Consider the following 15,778-nt stretch of genomic DNA (forward strand, 5'->3'; position numbering starts at 1 on the left):
TCTGTAGTTTGTGCCTAAGGTGTCCAGCCCTTTTCCTTGACAATCTCTGGTATGCAAGCTCTTTAGCCCAAATACAAACCTATGTGATGATGAGTTTGAACTGTCTTCAAATGAAGGGGATTTGCTCATCTAGCATTGTAATGAAAAGAAAGAAGGTGTAAAGAGAGGGAGGAGAGATGAACAAATAAAATATTGCAGAGAATGAAATAAAATGGATATGGATATAGCTTATAGGTATATTTTGAAGTATAGGGTGTGGTATCACTCTAAATACCCTCCACGTGCCTCCAACATGATTATGCTTCAGCATGATGAAGTTTAGGTATGTTTCAAAGCTCATGATTTTCTCTCCAGAAGTGTATTAGTTAAAGCTGGTTGATGTTTAGATTGAGCCTTTAACATCCTATAATTTGGCCCATTCAAAAACCTGGTAGCATCATGTTCAGCAGAGTTCAATTCTTCCATCGCAACTTTAAAAAAAAAAAAACACCAACATACATTCTCCATGACAGGAGAAAAAATGTCACTCAGTGAGTGAGTGGGAAATGGTTGAAACTGACTGCCTGTCTTACAATTTCCTTTTACTCCTTAGATATCTGACAGGAGACCAGCTTCGAAGTGAATCCTCCACAGAAGCTTACATCAGGTGCCTTAGAATGGGATGTCGATGTATTGAGTGTGAGTAAAGAGTTTGTGGAGTGGTTTGTAACATGCTGTCCATATAAGTAGAGTTTCCCCTGTTTACCAAGAAAGAAAAAAGAACTGAAATCAAGTAGTAGTTTGTTTTCTGAAGTTGAAGTTAGTCATATAAAAAACATTGATTCCCTAAATTGTATTTCTTATGCCTCACTATGGCCCCGTTCACTTTCTCTGATTCTTGTTCCCTTGGAATTTTAAGAAGGTCTTTCTAAATCTCATCTCACTGTACACCAAAAATTCAATCTTGGATCTACTATATGAAAGCATAGGATTTAAACTGGAGTTACTTGTGTAGCGGAGATAGATAGATAGATAGATAGTTATTTGCCTTCATTATAATACAGACAAGCCTAAGGCACAGAGACTTTTGTAATTTGGTGCCATTTGTCATCCTGTTTAACTTGCTTGTAAATCAGTTGATGTCTTTGCATATTTTCTTCCCTAACTGTGTATGTGTCTACATCCCTGTGCTTTTCTATCTTATTGAAAAGTTTGATTTTAATTTCATGTTATTTCACCAGTTACTTCATAAAACTAGTTGCTACTGCCTGTTGAATTTGGCTAATGCAAAATGGATCTCAAATTAGAGTTTCAGGGTTAAAATCAACAAAATAGATAAAATGTCAACTTGCCACTTGTTGGAGTGTGTTTATCCTTGGACAATTATTGTAAACTAGTAGACTGACAGTATAGTTACCTGAATTCCTTATTTCCAGATTTCCATGTGATAATGCTTTGGGAAAATTTTATATTGTATTTTATTTGTATTGCTCTTACTTAAGTGAACTTAATTTCCTATGTAAGAGATATGAATTAATCTAACAGAATATTTTATATTTACATTAAAGTCTATGACTCAATATGTGGAACACTGAAGATTTGGATGTATTCTTTCTACTAGAGTTATTTAAGTAACTGCTTGGTCTCTTCCTTTTTCCACTGCTTGTCTTTCCTAGTGGATTGCTGGGATGGTCCTGATGGGAAACCCATCATTTACCACGGATGGACACGGACAACAAAGATCAAATTTGATGACGTAGTACAGGCAATCAAAGATCATGCCTTTGTTGCATCTGAGTAAGCTTTGATTTATTTTCCTTAAGCCTTGTTTTCATATCCTTAGACCTTCCTGAATTTCTTTTGCTCTGTAATCTAGAACAAAAAGTAATAGGGGAATAATGACATTCTAGTAATCTTCATTATTGCTGAATGTGGGTCTTTAATAGGTTCAGTTCTGAGGAAAAGTCCCGTTACATAACTTTTGCTGCTAAGGAAGATAGCACCCTAAAGTGGTTCCCATCTCCTTGCTTGGGTCTTCTTTTATTAAAAATAGAAGTGTGAAACTTCAAATGCTGAATAGTATGTCTTAAATTTAAAAAAAAAAAGCCCCAAAACTGCAAGTGACAAGCAACATATCTATCAGATAATGTTAATGTTGTAGGGAAGGTCTTGGCTGAGAAGATGTAGAATTTATAGCATGCCTTCTGAACAGATAACATGGGTTTAAATCTGTGTCTGTGCTCTGCCCTTCTGTAACTTGTGCTGAGATGTCCTTAACATGAAGAGTATTTCCCCAAAATTGGAAAAGAGATAGGGCTGTCATTTTCCTATTTTTCCACTTTACCACCTGGGCATAGAGGAGAAGTGTTATTTTCTCATGTGGGACAGTGTGTGCACAGGCATATTGTGTCAATGACAACTGTAATACATGATGCATTATGGTTTCAGACCATCAGTACTGTGAATGCAGTGTGATGCTCTCCCTACTTGCATTAAGGGATAGGCTACTCAGAAGGAGTATCGAAGTATTGCCTGAATATGCAGGGACAAAATTAGAAAAGCCAAAGATCATCGGGAGGTAAAATTGCTGAGGGGTGTGAAGGACAGCAAGAAAGACTTCTACTGGTACAATTGCAACAAAAGGAAGATGAAGCAAAATGTGAGCCTGCTGCTGAATTGGACAGGAGACTTAGTGACTGGAGAAGGCTGAATTGCTCAATGTTTTCTCTGCCTCAGTTTTCAATATTGGGGCTGCAGCACATGATATCCAAGGGGAAGCTTGCAGAACTAAGTTTGTTTAGCTTCCAGAAGAGGTTAGCGAGGGAGTCTGGTTGCTGTCTTCCACTACCTAGTGGATGATTATAGAGAATGGAGCCAGACTCTTCTCAGAGTGCATGTGAAGGAAAACGGACACAATTTTGAGGAGAGGAGAAACAAATGTTCACATAATGGTGCTTTAGCACTGAAACTGTGCCCAAAGAGCTTGGAAAGAATCTTTGTCCTTGAGGATATTTAAGTCTTGGCTGGACAAAGCTCTGAGCAACCTAATCTAACCTAGGAATTGGGCCTTCCCAAAGAAGGGTTTTGGACTAGATGGCCTCCAGAGGTCCCTTCTGACCTTCATGATTCTGTGATTGCACATCTGTTGTTATCTGTGTGTGTCTCTCTATTCCTTTTATCTTCCTGTTTGCTTTAAATATTTTCTTTCATCTGAGGGATGAGGGAGGGTGGTATTTTCCTTGCCTTGCCAGTTGTAGCAAAAAGAAATTGTCTTCATTCACCTTGTTTTCTCCACCAAAGATACCCAGTCATTCTGTCCATTGAAGAGCATTGTAGCGTGGAGCAGCAGCGGCACATGGCCAAAGTGTTCAAGGAGGTATTTGGGGATCAGCTTTTAATGAAGCCTATTGAGGCCAGTGCAGATCAGCTACCATCACCAACCCAGCTGAAAGAAAAAATCATCATCAAGGTAGGCTTGCTTTGTGTGCTGGTAGATAAAATAGGAAAACAAGAGCAGGAGCCAGAAACGCTACTTCTGGCTTCACAGCTTAGCTGTTAGTTTCTGTTGAGAGACAGACGCCCCGTGCTTGAAGTGCGTGCTAGGAACATTTTGCAATATTGTATGGAGTTCTGTAACATGTTAAAGTGCTTGCTGTTGGTTTTCTTTGCAATAAGTGTTGCTGGTTGAAGTGCCAGATTGAATGTCAGCGCTTTTCTAGAGGTCTTCCAGCTCCTGAAATGTCACTGCTAAATTTCAGCAAGGGTTCATTGCTGCAGATGCTTGTCACAGCCTTCTTACACAATGTGGCCTGCTTAAAAATGGTAAAAGTATGTTCTTGAATAGAAAGTTAGATTAGCGTTATTAACTTTTTTTCCAAAGAATGGCTCTTGTTCAAGTGAAACCCAAAGCAGTTGCAGGCTGCACACTTGTCAGGATTGCTTGCAAACTGCAAAAATTGATGAGTGTTTACTAACTCAGTGTGATTCACATATGCAATTTAGTAAACCACTTGTGAAACGTGGAGGTGCTCCTATTAGAAGGCAGTCACTGTTAGTGTGTCTTACCTTCTGGGCAGTACAGATGCTTTACTTGGTACTGTTGTGCGACATGAAGCAGATAACTGAAAGAAGACTTCTCAGATTGAAACTGCAGAAGAACTTTTTGAAAGGCAAAATTAGGTGGAGAATCTGAGGGCTGCTCGTGATCTCTTTAGTAAAATAATAATTACTTTTGTACATGCTTCAGCTCTTGTAACTGTACTGCATCCTATCTATTAAACTTCTGAGCAGAAGAAATAAGGGTAGATAGATATAAGCATACAGCTCTTGAATGTAAGACTGGAAATAATAGTACCCCACTCTAAGGTGCAAAAATTCTGTGCTTAAGTTTTTGGGTTTTTTTTTCCCTCCAAACTGTCTGTTGTTACCTTGAAGAGCATAGAGGGGAGTTGCACAGGCACGTGAATAATAACATGACAGATCTGATTCAAAGGGAATTACAAACTACTATGAGTCTGCACGAGAGAACATCCATATCACTCTGTCCTGTCTACAAGAGCATTAAAGAGCCTTTAAATAGATCAGGACCTGCCGGTGAGCTAGTTGTGGTATTTGGCTTTTGTTTGGAAAATGTTGTCGGTAAACAGTCAGAGGCAACTCCTACTTTAGTGGCCTGTGGGATTTTTCTGATAAGCCTGACAGATTGAAATCTACCTGCAGTAGGCTGTGCAGAACTGAATGTAGTTGAGAACTATTAGATACGATATGATTAATCCCATCATTAACTGCAGTTAAGTATTTGATGTTACCCTTAGCCCCTTGGCCCACTGTTTTTTGTGATAACTCTCGAGAAAGTAGAACTTGTCCCCTCTTTTCATAAAAGATTTCCCTTCTGCTCATTTTTTCTTGCAGAATAGTGAATTCCCTATTCATTTTAATTCCTTATCTGTTTGTTCTGTTTTGCTTTTTGTTGCTTATGTCCTGCTCCCTGCAGAGGGATTCTTGTTTTATCCTTATTTCTTGGTATGTGTCACTTCATGTTTTCTGTCCTCTAAAGAACGGTGAGCTCTTATCGCACTAGTTGTTTCTTCATTGCTTGAATGATACCTCTACTAAATTTTTAACCTTTATTATGAGATTTAAATTTTAAAGAAAGAAATTCCAGCCCTGTTGCATAAAGCCTTGTGGAACAGCTGTTGTTATGGTAATGACAGAAGAAGGCTGTGCAATGGAGGGAAGTACTTCCAGTAATAGAGAGTATGCTGAAATATTATGACTAATTTTATATATGAGTCTATGTGAGTATATGAATGTGGTGGGCTTTTTTTGTTTTTAAGCACAAAAAACTGGGGCCAAAGGGAGACATTGATGTGAACTTGGAAGACAAGAAAGAAGAAAAAAAGCAACAAGGAGAACTTTACATGTGGGACACAATAGAACAGGTACCATTTATGTGACATTTGCTACAGTTTGTTACTAGGTTGTGTAATACGGGAAATTTACATGAATTTTCTCAATATTTGTGTAAGTAATATTGTCAGTTGAACAGATGGTAATGAGGGGAAGGTATTTTGTTTATTATTACACCTTGTTTTGAAATTGTGGTTAGTGAGTTTCCCTCTGTCTTGTTAATGGTCTTAATATCTCTCAATTTTTAGAAATGGACTCGGCACTACTGTGCTGTTGCTGATGAAAAGCTTTCATTCAGCGATGATATAGAACAGAATGCTGATGAAGATTCATCAAAGGTGATGGCTATGTTTTGTTGTTTAAGCACATTCTTTTTATTCTCTCAGATTACTTCATTGTCTACAGATGTGTATTTTTTATGCCGATGTTGAAATTACAGAGGATCTGTGTCAGATAACAAGTGTATCTGGAGATAAAAAAAATTTTAAAAAGGGTCTTTGCCAAGGTACTCCAGTTAACCGTATTTTTAATAAAATAACTTTTCTCCTTGGCTAATTGAGGACTTGCAAAGAGGAGTATGAAGACAATGAAATGCAATTTTGGTACTTAAATGCTAATGCTGATGCGTGCACTGACAATCAAAGTCTTTATATGCCTTTGACTAAGTATTATTGCTATCCTCAAACTAGACAGTACGATGAACTAAGGTTTGTTTTGTTAGTAATACAGCACACCTCTTACACAGTGCATGTTGTTCATTTCACATTTGTGAAGTGTTTGTCACAGGTGAGCATGTATTACTTGGCTGTTGGGCATAGTAAAGCAGAAACATGAGGCTCAGTAAGGGTTGCAACAGTAGCGATGTTCAGCATGGTTTCTTGTTCTGACCTTTCGGGATTCCATGCACGCTCTTCTGTTGCTAACATGTATGTGCGTGGTTCAGAGACCTCTCTGCACATGCAGAACATCTTACCCATTCGCCTAGATGTTAATGTCAGTAAAATAATTAATGTGTAAAGAAGAACACAGATGAATCCTGGAAAAAGCTGATTAGAAACTCTGAAACAGCAGTAGGGTGTTTTGCCTTGAAAATATAAATCGGCGTTTGCATTGCTGCATTCTTTCACTTTCTGTTGGTTACATATTGAATAAGGCTGAAGTCGATCACTGTGCCCAAGAAATGGCTTGACTGGGGAGGAGAGTCAAGGGTGACTATAAAGGTGATTGGCTTGTTTGTGGAAGGATGGTTAAGGGCTAGGAAGAGCTGAAATCCTGACATAGTAGGTTGTTGTATCAATAACAAGTACTTTGTTTCACAATCATAAAATTAGAAATGCACTGTAAAAATTCTTATTTTCTGATCTAGGAGGTGAAACGTACTGAACTGCACTTAAAAGAGAAGTGGTTCCATGGGAAAATGAAAGAGGGGAGAACAACTGCTGAGAAACTGCTCCAGGAATATTGTGCTGAAATGGGTGGCAAGGATGGGACATTCCTGGTTAGGGAAAGTGAGGCTTTCCCTGATGATTGCACCTTGTCATTCTGGTATGGTGGTTGTCATAAAAATTTTACGTGGGTTTTGTTTGTTTTATGGTATTGCACAAAAATGTGTGTGTTTTTCAAGTATGCATTTATAGCTGAGAGGAAATAGGAATAAGGAGTTGCTATAATTACTAGGATGTTATTGATGGAATTGTGAAAGACTACTTTCTAAATTAAATTTCAGTGTAGCATAGTACATTTTGGCAGAGTAGGCTTTATTTGAAGTGTTACAGTTGTCAAGACAGGACTGACTGGTTTGATTCCACATAGCACCCACCCCAACTTTTCTAGTGCTCTGGCAGGATATAGGATTTGTTTTTTCCTCAATGAGTGGGCCAAAACTTGATCTTTTAATTTAGGGATAAATTACTGGCTTCTACACTGAAAAGCTAGTCTCATGAGTGTACTTTTATTAGCAGAGATTGATCTTTTCAATGAAAGGATCCTCTAGAGGGAAAATAATAAAGAATTTTCAGGTTTTTTTGGGGGAGTTTTTGGTAGTCTGGTTTTTTTTTTTTTTTCTTTTGGTTGGGACATTACAAGGTGTCACTTGGATTTCTGACCCAGAGAGCTGTCAGAGCAAATTTTGCAGGGAGTAAGTGTATGCCAGATTTTAAACCATTGTGGGTTGTAAATTATTATTTTCGATCCTGTAATCTTACTTGTCAGGATTTTTGTTGCTGTTGTTCCTTTGGTTGTTTTACGAGATGATACAGATTTCTTGCCTCTTTGCAAGCTCACCAAGTAGCTGACCAGGAATGGGCAAGGAAATGCTTCAAAAGAAAACCTGTTACAAAACCTTGCTTTTCTTATGCCTCTCTTCATTTCTTCAGGAGGTCAGGTAGAGTCCAGCACTGCCGGATCCGTTCTTCAAGTGATGGGGACACCGTAAAATACTACCTGACGGACAACCTCACTTTTGATAGCATCTATGATCTCATTCAACACTACAGGGAGGCCAATTTGCGATGTGCTGAATTTGAGCTGCGTCTGACTGATGCTGTGCCTAATCCCAGCCCTCATGAGACTAAAGAGTATGTACAGCAGAAGGCAAGCACCAGGCTTGTTATGTCGGTGTCCTTTGCGTTGGTTTAGATGGTCTTGGATTTTTGCGTAGAAAACTTCCTGGATTCAGGAGCATGCCTGAGTGTTGCTTGTCTGTGGATGTCATAGGAATAGGCTTCCCTGAAAGACACTGAGTGAGATCACTGACTTTGAGAGAACCTCATACAACAGCGAGCAGTCACTGGGAAAGCAACTTACTAGCAGCAGCTAGGAAAATCAGTGAGAACTGTAATGCTGTGGAAATGTGCCAATTCATTCTTTCTCTGCTTGGTGTTTTACAACACCCAGTGGGTTGGATTAGATATTTATTAGTTGGCTGTGGTCTGGCAACTAAGTGGTCATGGTCTGTGCTGTCTGGAAACTCTGTTTACTGGGGCAGCGAGCCCAAATGGTTACGTTTCCCTGATCCTGTGCTCCACCTCACCCCTGTCAGAGTTGGTTAGGCTGACTTCGCCCCATGCCGATAGGAAGTAGTATAGCTTGGGGTTTATTTCCAGCTGGTGTTTGCCTGACATAGATCCTGGGCAGAGCTTGCTCCTGTTCGCTGGCAGAACACTGTAATCACCGCCCTTTGTTCTGCTTTCTTTGCAGTGGGAAAAAGTCAATCTCCTTTGCATGTGAAATATTGATCTGTGACTTTAAACTTATTTTTTCACGTCCTCCCCCCCGCCCCGGGATCTGAGAGTCACTGACCACCCATAGATAACTTTGGAAGCCAGTGAGAGGGGAGGGTAGAGTTTAAGGGTTAGGCTTTCCTGCCTTTCTGTGTAAGGTGGAGATGTAGTGCCAGTGTAAGTGGCCACAGCTTCACTGAAGGTGCATTAGATCCAAGATAGGTCCATCTCTACAATGAAAGATAAAATCAAGCTCTGAATAAAAGAACTCAAATGCCCAGTGTTTTTCTTCTGTCTGTGTTTGGGCTTTTCCTTAAATCTGCTATGTCAAAACTGAATAAACCACTGAAAACTGAATGGCAGACTAAAAGCAGGATCCAGTGCCTTTGTTTCAGGCAGAAATGCAGATTTATGTTTTATGATTTCAGGCAGACAAGGTGTTCTGATATACTCTTGATGCTTTCATCCACAATAAGCTGCTGTGTTACAATGTTTTATAATAAGCTGCTGTCATAGGTGGCAAGATGGGGAAGATCTAATGCATAATTTTTCTTGTAATGTTTGAAACTCTATTGTTAATAATGCTGCCTGTTATTCTTACTGAATGACATTTGGCAAGCTTTTTAATCCTTTGTCCATTTTGATTTTTAACTGTTGTAGTTGGTACTATAGCAACTTGAGTCGGGGAGAGGCAGAAGACATGCTAATGCGAATTCCTCGAGATGGAGCCTTTCTGATTCGAAAGAGAGACGAGCCTGATTCGTTTGCCATGACTTTCAGGTAAGAAGAGACAGATATGACTGCATTACCTAGTGGCCCAACAATGTTCTGTTTATTCTTATTTTAAAAATACAGTGGTCTTTTTAGAGTTCTTGCTTTCAGACTTTGAGTAATTAGCATGATTGATTTGTGCAGCAGGTCCATGTATGAAAATGTGTACCACACTTTATTTGTGACTGGAATAAACCTTTATGCTTTTATAAAGAATATTTGGGCACCAAGTGTCCCTTTCTTCCCATACAGAACTGTGCACAGTCCTTCACTTCCTTGACACTCCTTACTACAGGGTGTTATTTTTAAGTTTTCTTTGGTGCTGGTTCAGCAGTGATTCTAGGTTCTTATCCCCTAGAAATCCTGCCCTGTCATATAACTGACCGAAATGAAATGTCAAAATGAAATTGTTGGCTTTTCTCACCAGGGAAAACATTTTTGAAACTGTTCTTGCAACAACATTAATAAAATGTATAGAATTGTGGTGTTCTCCATTGTGCCTTCAAATCAAATTGCGTTTCTCTGAAAAGGCATATTTCTGCAACATACAAAATTGCTTTGGAAAAACGGACACTTGTTTTCCTCTTATTTACATCCCTTACTGTGTATTGAAGATGTCCGGAATTCCCCAATCCCCTGTGTACTTTGGTTTGAAGCTTTCTCCTGTTACCAAGGTGGATATTGAAGTAACTTGAGCTGCAGCATCTCAATAAAACCATTTCACAATGGGGAAAACAAGAAGTACTAGAACTTCAGCAGCTTGAAAAGGATGCAGGGGTCTTCTGTGGGTGGGATAATTGTCAGTGGATGGTTTTACTGTTATCAGTGCAAGCACAAACCTTGTGTTCAAGTGCAAGGGGTTGGTTTTTTTTTTTTTTCTTTCAAAATTGATTCCTGAGTTTGTCTGTCGCTTAGGGACAGCAGCAGATCAGCAGCAGCGGATTCCAGAGGGACTCTCAGTCTGATGAGAGACATTTGTTTTAGTATGAAGATGACAGAACACCTATCTGTAGGGGGGGAAAAATAGGGAAGTTTAATGTAAGCAAACCCATGGATTTATCCCAAGGCTCTGTACATTGTAGAAAAGCGAGAATGTCTTTTTGTGAATTTAATCAGGCAGCTCTAATTCAGTTTGAATAAAAGAGGCTTTGGAAGAGGGAGAAATTATTTCATGTGATTAAGATGCACAAAGCAGTTTTGGTCCAGTTTACAGCACTGGTGCTCTCACTGCAAGTACCAATACCTTTCAGCACCTGCACTTGTTTCACAGAGCGGAGGGGAAGGTGAAGCACTTCCGAATTAAGCAAGAAGGTCGCCATTTTGTGCTTGGAACCTCAGCCTATTTTGAGAGTTTAGTGGAGCTGGTAACATACTATGAGAAGCATCCGCTGTACAGGAAAATGAAATTGCGTTACCCGGTGACTGAGGAGCTGCTGGAGCGCTACAGCACGGTAAGTGATGGTCTTTGTACAAGTGCCAAGTGATGGTCTTTGTACAAGTGCCAGCTGCTGTGGCGGACAGAGTCCCAGATCTAGACCGGGGGTGCTGGGTTGGATTCTGTCTGTGGTAGATGACCTTTGGGAGAGGTTAAGCAGGTAGTTTTCTTATCTGTGAAATTGAGATGGTTATACTGACATCTCTCACAAAGATTTTGAGATATGTGAAGGCAAGAGCTTCATCTTTGATTACAGGTCAACTCGTGCTTTCCTCATGATTCAATTACAAAAGCTGCTTTGTGAAGTGGGGGATTGTTGCTCTGCTAAAACGAGTTTTTGATAATAGGCTCGCCTGCAGTTGGCCCTGTCTTCTATTGCTGGAGTGGGCAGAGATCTTAAAATGATCATGCAGATGCCAATTGCGAGGCATTTCAGAAAAAATGAAATACTCTACTGTGCCTCTTGCTCTGGATGGGCAGTGGTATTCGCTTCACCGCACTGGAGCCATCTCAGGGATGATGTCCAACTGTCTTCTGTGGTAAAAAGTGAGAGGTACCTCTGAAGACTCACTCTTTGAGATAAACATGAGGAAATCTTCCCAAGAGATACTTGTCTCTGTCCATTGACTAAACTAGGAGCCTGTATAATTAGCTTAGGATAGAGGCCTACTTTCTGGATGGATGTGTTTTGTGATGAGAGAATTTGCCAAGGTAACTGGCTTTTGAAAAGCCTGACATGCTGTCTTCTGTTTTCAAATATATGTCTGTTAGAAGCTGCAGGGAAAAAAACATGTCTGGCATGTTTGAGGAAATCAAAGTCTGGGGTTTTGTTTCTTCAGTGCAACTAAAAGGGACTGAAAAGATTTGAGACCTCAGGATTTTTTATAATGTTGCATATAGGTAAGGTTCTGTATGCTAGGACCAGGCCCAAATGGGAATGCAAGGAGAGAATAAAATGAAAGATATGACTGTGTATATTTTTTTAGGATTTTTACCTAATAGTGAAACCAATACTGGAACTAAAGTACTGTAACACAGAAATCATAAGTGTAGGTATTGTCTCCCCCGGTTGCACACAGAAGGGTACTCACAATCTCAAAGCTATTTGACTGATTAAGAGATACCTTTGCGAGGTATTGCCGTTTCATTGCGTCTTACTGTTCATTAAACTGAGGCATAGACAGGTTAAATAACAAACTCATGTTCAGCTATAGAAATGAGCATAACATAGGTGTCTGGCTTCCCTCCCCTTCTGTTTGCCTATGTATTGTCAGAAAGGTGGTTTCAGCAGTGAATGTTCTATTAAGTACTTTTGTAATTTTTGATTCCTGTAACTTCATTATTTTTTTCCTTCTTCCTGTTTTTAGGAAAAAGATATTAACTCCCTCTATGACGTCAAGATGTATGTGGAACCCAGTGAAATCAACCCTACAGTGGTATGCTTAAAGAGAGAGATTCACACTTACTGTAGACTTCTGAAAATTATGAGACTCGTTTGTTGATTTCCTGTTAGCAGTAATGAAAAAGATAATTGAAAGCATTAGGCTGCTTGATTTATGGCGGACTGGACAGCAGACATTTAAAGGGTGTGACTTTTTTCTAGCATCTCTTTAAAATTTATACCCACACATTTTCTTGTGTTCAAATCCTGTATTGATTCATCCGTACTGGGAATTTGGGCACTTTTTGTTATTGAGTCTGTGGAGGCTATTTGATTTGGCATGCATACTTATGCAGGTATGCCCCCAAACTAAATAACCTATGAGAAGATTCAATTTGAGAAGGCCAAATCTTCAGGAAAAAAAGTACAATATGTAAACCCCAAGTGTGCGCGTCTGTGTGTTTATGGGCACTGCTACTTGTCTGTGCACAAAATTATTGCAGTTCCATTAGCAAACATGGCCTGCATGCACAAATAGGTGCAGAGGTTATTTATGTGCTTTCTATATAAAAATGGTGTCTTTGGTTTATTGATGAGTTATTAAAGTTTGTCTTCTTTTAAGATATATATGTAATGTTTTAAAAACCGGTGGCACAGCAAACATCTACTTATCTCGAATTCTTGTTAGGGCCTGCCTACTTGTCAATTTGTTCACCTGCTTGTAAATTTTGTGGCTGTAATTCTTTTTAGTCTTTTTGGCCAATGAATTTGCATTGCTGCTGAAGAATTTGCGTAGTAGTAAATTCAAGATAAAGAAATTTCTTGTCCTGCTAAAACTGGATGTCTTCCTAAACAAAATGTGACCAGCGGGATAGCTGATGTGGTTTTGAAGCAGAGGCTTTGTAGGCATCTAAGCCTACAAACTCCAACTGTGTATGAATACATGTAATGAAGATAGAGAATTGATATTTCACTGTGTGATTTTCTTGTTTTGGGTTTGGTTTTTTTTTTTTAACAGTAAATATGTTGCAGCACCCATAAGAGAAAGATTCTTTTTTTCTTTTTCTTTTTTCCAAGCCGATACTTGAAGCATAGCAGTTAAGTAGCATCACTTGCTTCCGTCAATAGATGTCACTCTGGAACTTTAGTATTATGTTTTCTAAGCTTCATAACAAAAAAAGGGATGCACCCCCCCCCCCCTTTTTTTTTTTTTTTAAGATTGCATTATTGATTATTTTATGACCCGTCCTCCTAGATGACCTGTTTGCTCTGTTTCTCTTAAAGCCTCAGAGAACAGTGAAAGCCTTGTATGACTACAGAGCGAAAAGAAGTGATGAATTGAGCTTCTCTCGAGGAGCTTTAATTCATAATGTCACAAAGGAAACTGGAGGCTGGTAAGGACAAATATTCCTCATAGGAAAACTTCTGGTGGCTTACTAGATGGAGGAAAAAACTGAGCTTTGGGTGGTAGTTTTTAAAAACTTTGCCTGTTGTCTGATTGCTGCTTATTAACTGTGGCCTTATAAATCTTAATGCCAGTGTATTTAAAAACAAACAAAAAAACCCAAAACCCCTCATCCTCAAGTCTCCTTTCACGTCTTTTCCATTTTTCTATCCTACAGCAATAACCTCAGCCTGCAGAACCTCCATAGCCCAGTGTATCCAGTATTTTTCCTTTACTACATTCATCCTTCCTGAACACTTATGTATTCTGGGAAGTCATGCATCTATTACCATTGTTGTCATTGCTCTGTTTCTTGCTCTGCTAAGTACTTCTCGGGAATCAAACCCACCTTTTTTAGTTATCTGTACAGTCTCCTTTCATAAGAGGTTTTCTTTCTTAGCTGGCTTGTAAATTGCTTGGAAAGCTTGGGAATCTAATGTTTCCCTGTAGTTTCTGCAGGGTAATCAAGCACATAATAGTATTTTTAGTACTGGAGGGGGAAAAAGCCTCTTAAGTCATTAATTGCAGTTTACAGTAACTGTAATCCCTCTGAAATCATCTGTTACTACAGTTAATGATCACTCTGTTAGAGCTTTTAGCTACTTCATCACTTATGTTTTGGTGATAGCCAGCTAGACAAGCTAGTGTGGGGTATTAATGACCAATTTCTTGAGGATTATTGCTTCATTAATGGCGTATTGAAGCTCTTTAACTGTTGGGGTTTTTTTTATATGTATACTTGTCTTTTTAAATTCAGGTGGAAGGGAGATTATGGAGAAAAGGTCCAACACTATTTTCCATCTAATTATGTTGAAGACCTGTCATCTGATAACTCTGCTGAGCTTGAAAGCCAGGTGAGGGTTAAGGTTTGTCTGCTACGTTTCCCTAGAAGATGCTGTCTACTGGAAGTCTGGTTTATGGAATTATGACTGTGCATGCTGTGTTTGAGAAGACAACAGAACAGAGAAATTAATGCATTCTTCATTGTTCTCTGCTGCTGAATGTTTTTGCCAGGACATCCCTCATAGAAAACTACTTAAGGAGATAGCTGATTTGGTGGGGTTTTAGGAGATTATAATGATTTCCTGCTAATGAAAATCATACCAGTTTAGATTTTTCAGATAGTTAAACAGTAGTTTCAGATGGCTAAACAGTAATGTGCCTGAAACTTTTAACTAGTTTGCCTGTATAATTTACTGCCTTAATATTTGCAAATAAGAAAACTATGTGTCTAAACACATCTTACTAGCCATTTCACACTCCATTATTAAGTTTTTATGCATAACCAACCCTATACTGTTCGTCAAAAGGATCTAAAAATCTAGTCGAGAGTCTTGGACAAAGATCTCTTCACCAAAAGAAATCAAAACTCCATAATAAGCACTTTTGACATTTTTGAGTTTTAAAAATAAATCGCTGCATTTTTCTGTTGTTCTGAAGCCCTTCTAATGATTTGTCAGCAGTCTTTGTAGGAAAACACATGTATTAGATTTCCTGCCCTGGTCATTGCAGCTTTGAGCGGCCTTGAAAAATGAGCAGTTGTGTCAGGACAGAAGCTGCACTCCTCATTTTGACTACTCTCACTATAGAGATTCTCATGTGTTTCTCAAAATGAGAAATTCTTGATATAGAAATGGGCTTTTAAACATTATAGTGGGCATGCTTTCAGTGAAACTGAGGTTAGATTTAATGGTGCGTGTTTACTATTTGTTAATGTCCTGTGCATATTCACTCAAGAGAAGATTTAGGGTCAGATTTAACTCATGTTTTTCAGATTATCGAGGACAATCCATTAGGCTCTCTGTGTCGTGGTATACTGCTACTCAATACGTACAACGTTGGTATGTATTTTCTGATGCTTACACATGGACTCTTGAGCTTTCTGTGTTGAGTAGACTCTTCTATGTTTAGCTGGAAAGATTTAAACAAACAAAAAAACACACCCAAAACTCAAATGTGTACCCCGTTCCCTGCCCCCCCCCTCCCCCCCCCCAAACAAAACTTATTTGTGTTAATATAGCTAATACAATTAATATGATGAAACTTTATGGTACTAACTATTGCAATAAATCAACAATGACAACTTAGAAGAACAACTGTTGGATTTTAGTATAAATTTCTTGCTACTGTGTTGCCTA

At 38.9% G+C, this 15,778-nt stretch overlaps 1 protein-coding gene across 1 annotated transcript in view; it reads left to right on the forward strand.

Moving 5' to 3' along the window:
* Positions 1 to 15,778, forward strand: part of PLCG2 (phospholipase C gamma 2) — a 59,916-nt gene that overhangs the window by 29,381 nt on the left and 14,757 nt on the right. Inside the window, exons 11-23 of the mRNA XM_009486469.2 lie at positions 593 to 678; positions 1,656 to 1,776; positions 3,280 to 3,448; positions 5,316 to 5,420; positions 5,637 to 5,726; positions 6,755 to 6,933; positions 7,764 to 7,964; positions 9,270 to 9,389; positions 10,651 to 10,831; positions 12,183 to 12,251; positions 13,481 to 13,590; positions 14,398 to 14,494; positions 15,415 to 15,481. Coding sequence (XP_009484744.1) covers positions 593 to 678; positions 1,656 to 1,776; positions 3,280 to 3,448; positions 5,316 to 5,420; positions 5,637 to 5,726; positions 6,755 to 6,933; positions 7,764 to 7,964; positions 9,270 to 9,389; positions 10,651 to 10,831; positions 12,183 to 12,251; positions 13,481 to 13,590; positions 14,398 to 14,494; positions 15,415 to 15,481 — 1,595 coding nt within the window. The remainder of the gene's footprint in view (positions 1 to 592; positions 679 to 1,655; positions 1,777 to 3,279; positions 3,449 to 5,315; positions 5,421 to 5,636; positions 5,727 to 6,754; positions 6,934 to 7,763; positions 7,965 to 9,269; positions 9,390 to 10,650; positions 10,832 to 12,182; positions 12,252 to 13,480; positions 13,591 to 14,397; positions 14,495 to 15,414; positions 15,482 to 15,778) is intronic.

Source organism: Pelecanus crispus, chromosome 8 (genome assembly GCF_030463565.1).
Source record: "Pelecanus crispus isolate bPelCri1 chromosome 8, bPelCri1.pri, whole genome shotgun sequence".
Lineage (NCBI taxonomy): Eukaryota > Metazoa > Chordata > Aves > Pelecaniformes > Pelecanidae > Pelecanus > Pelecanus crispus.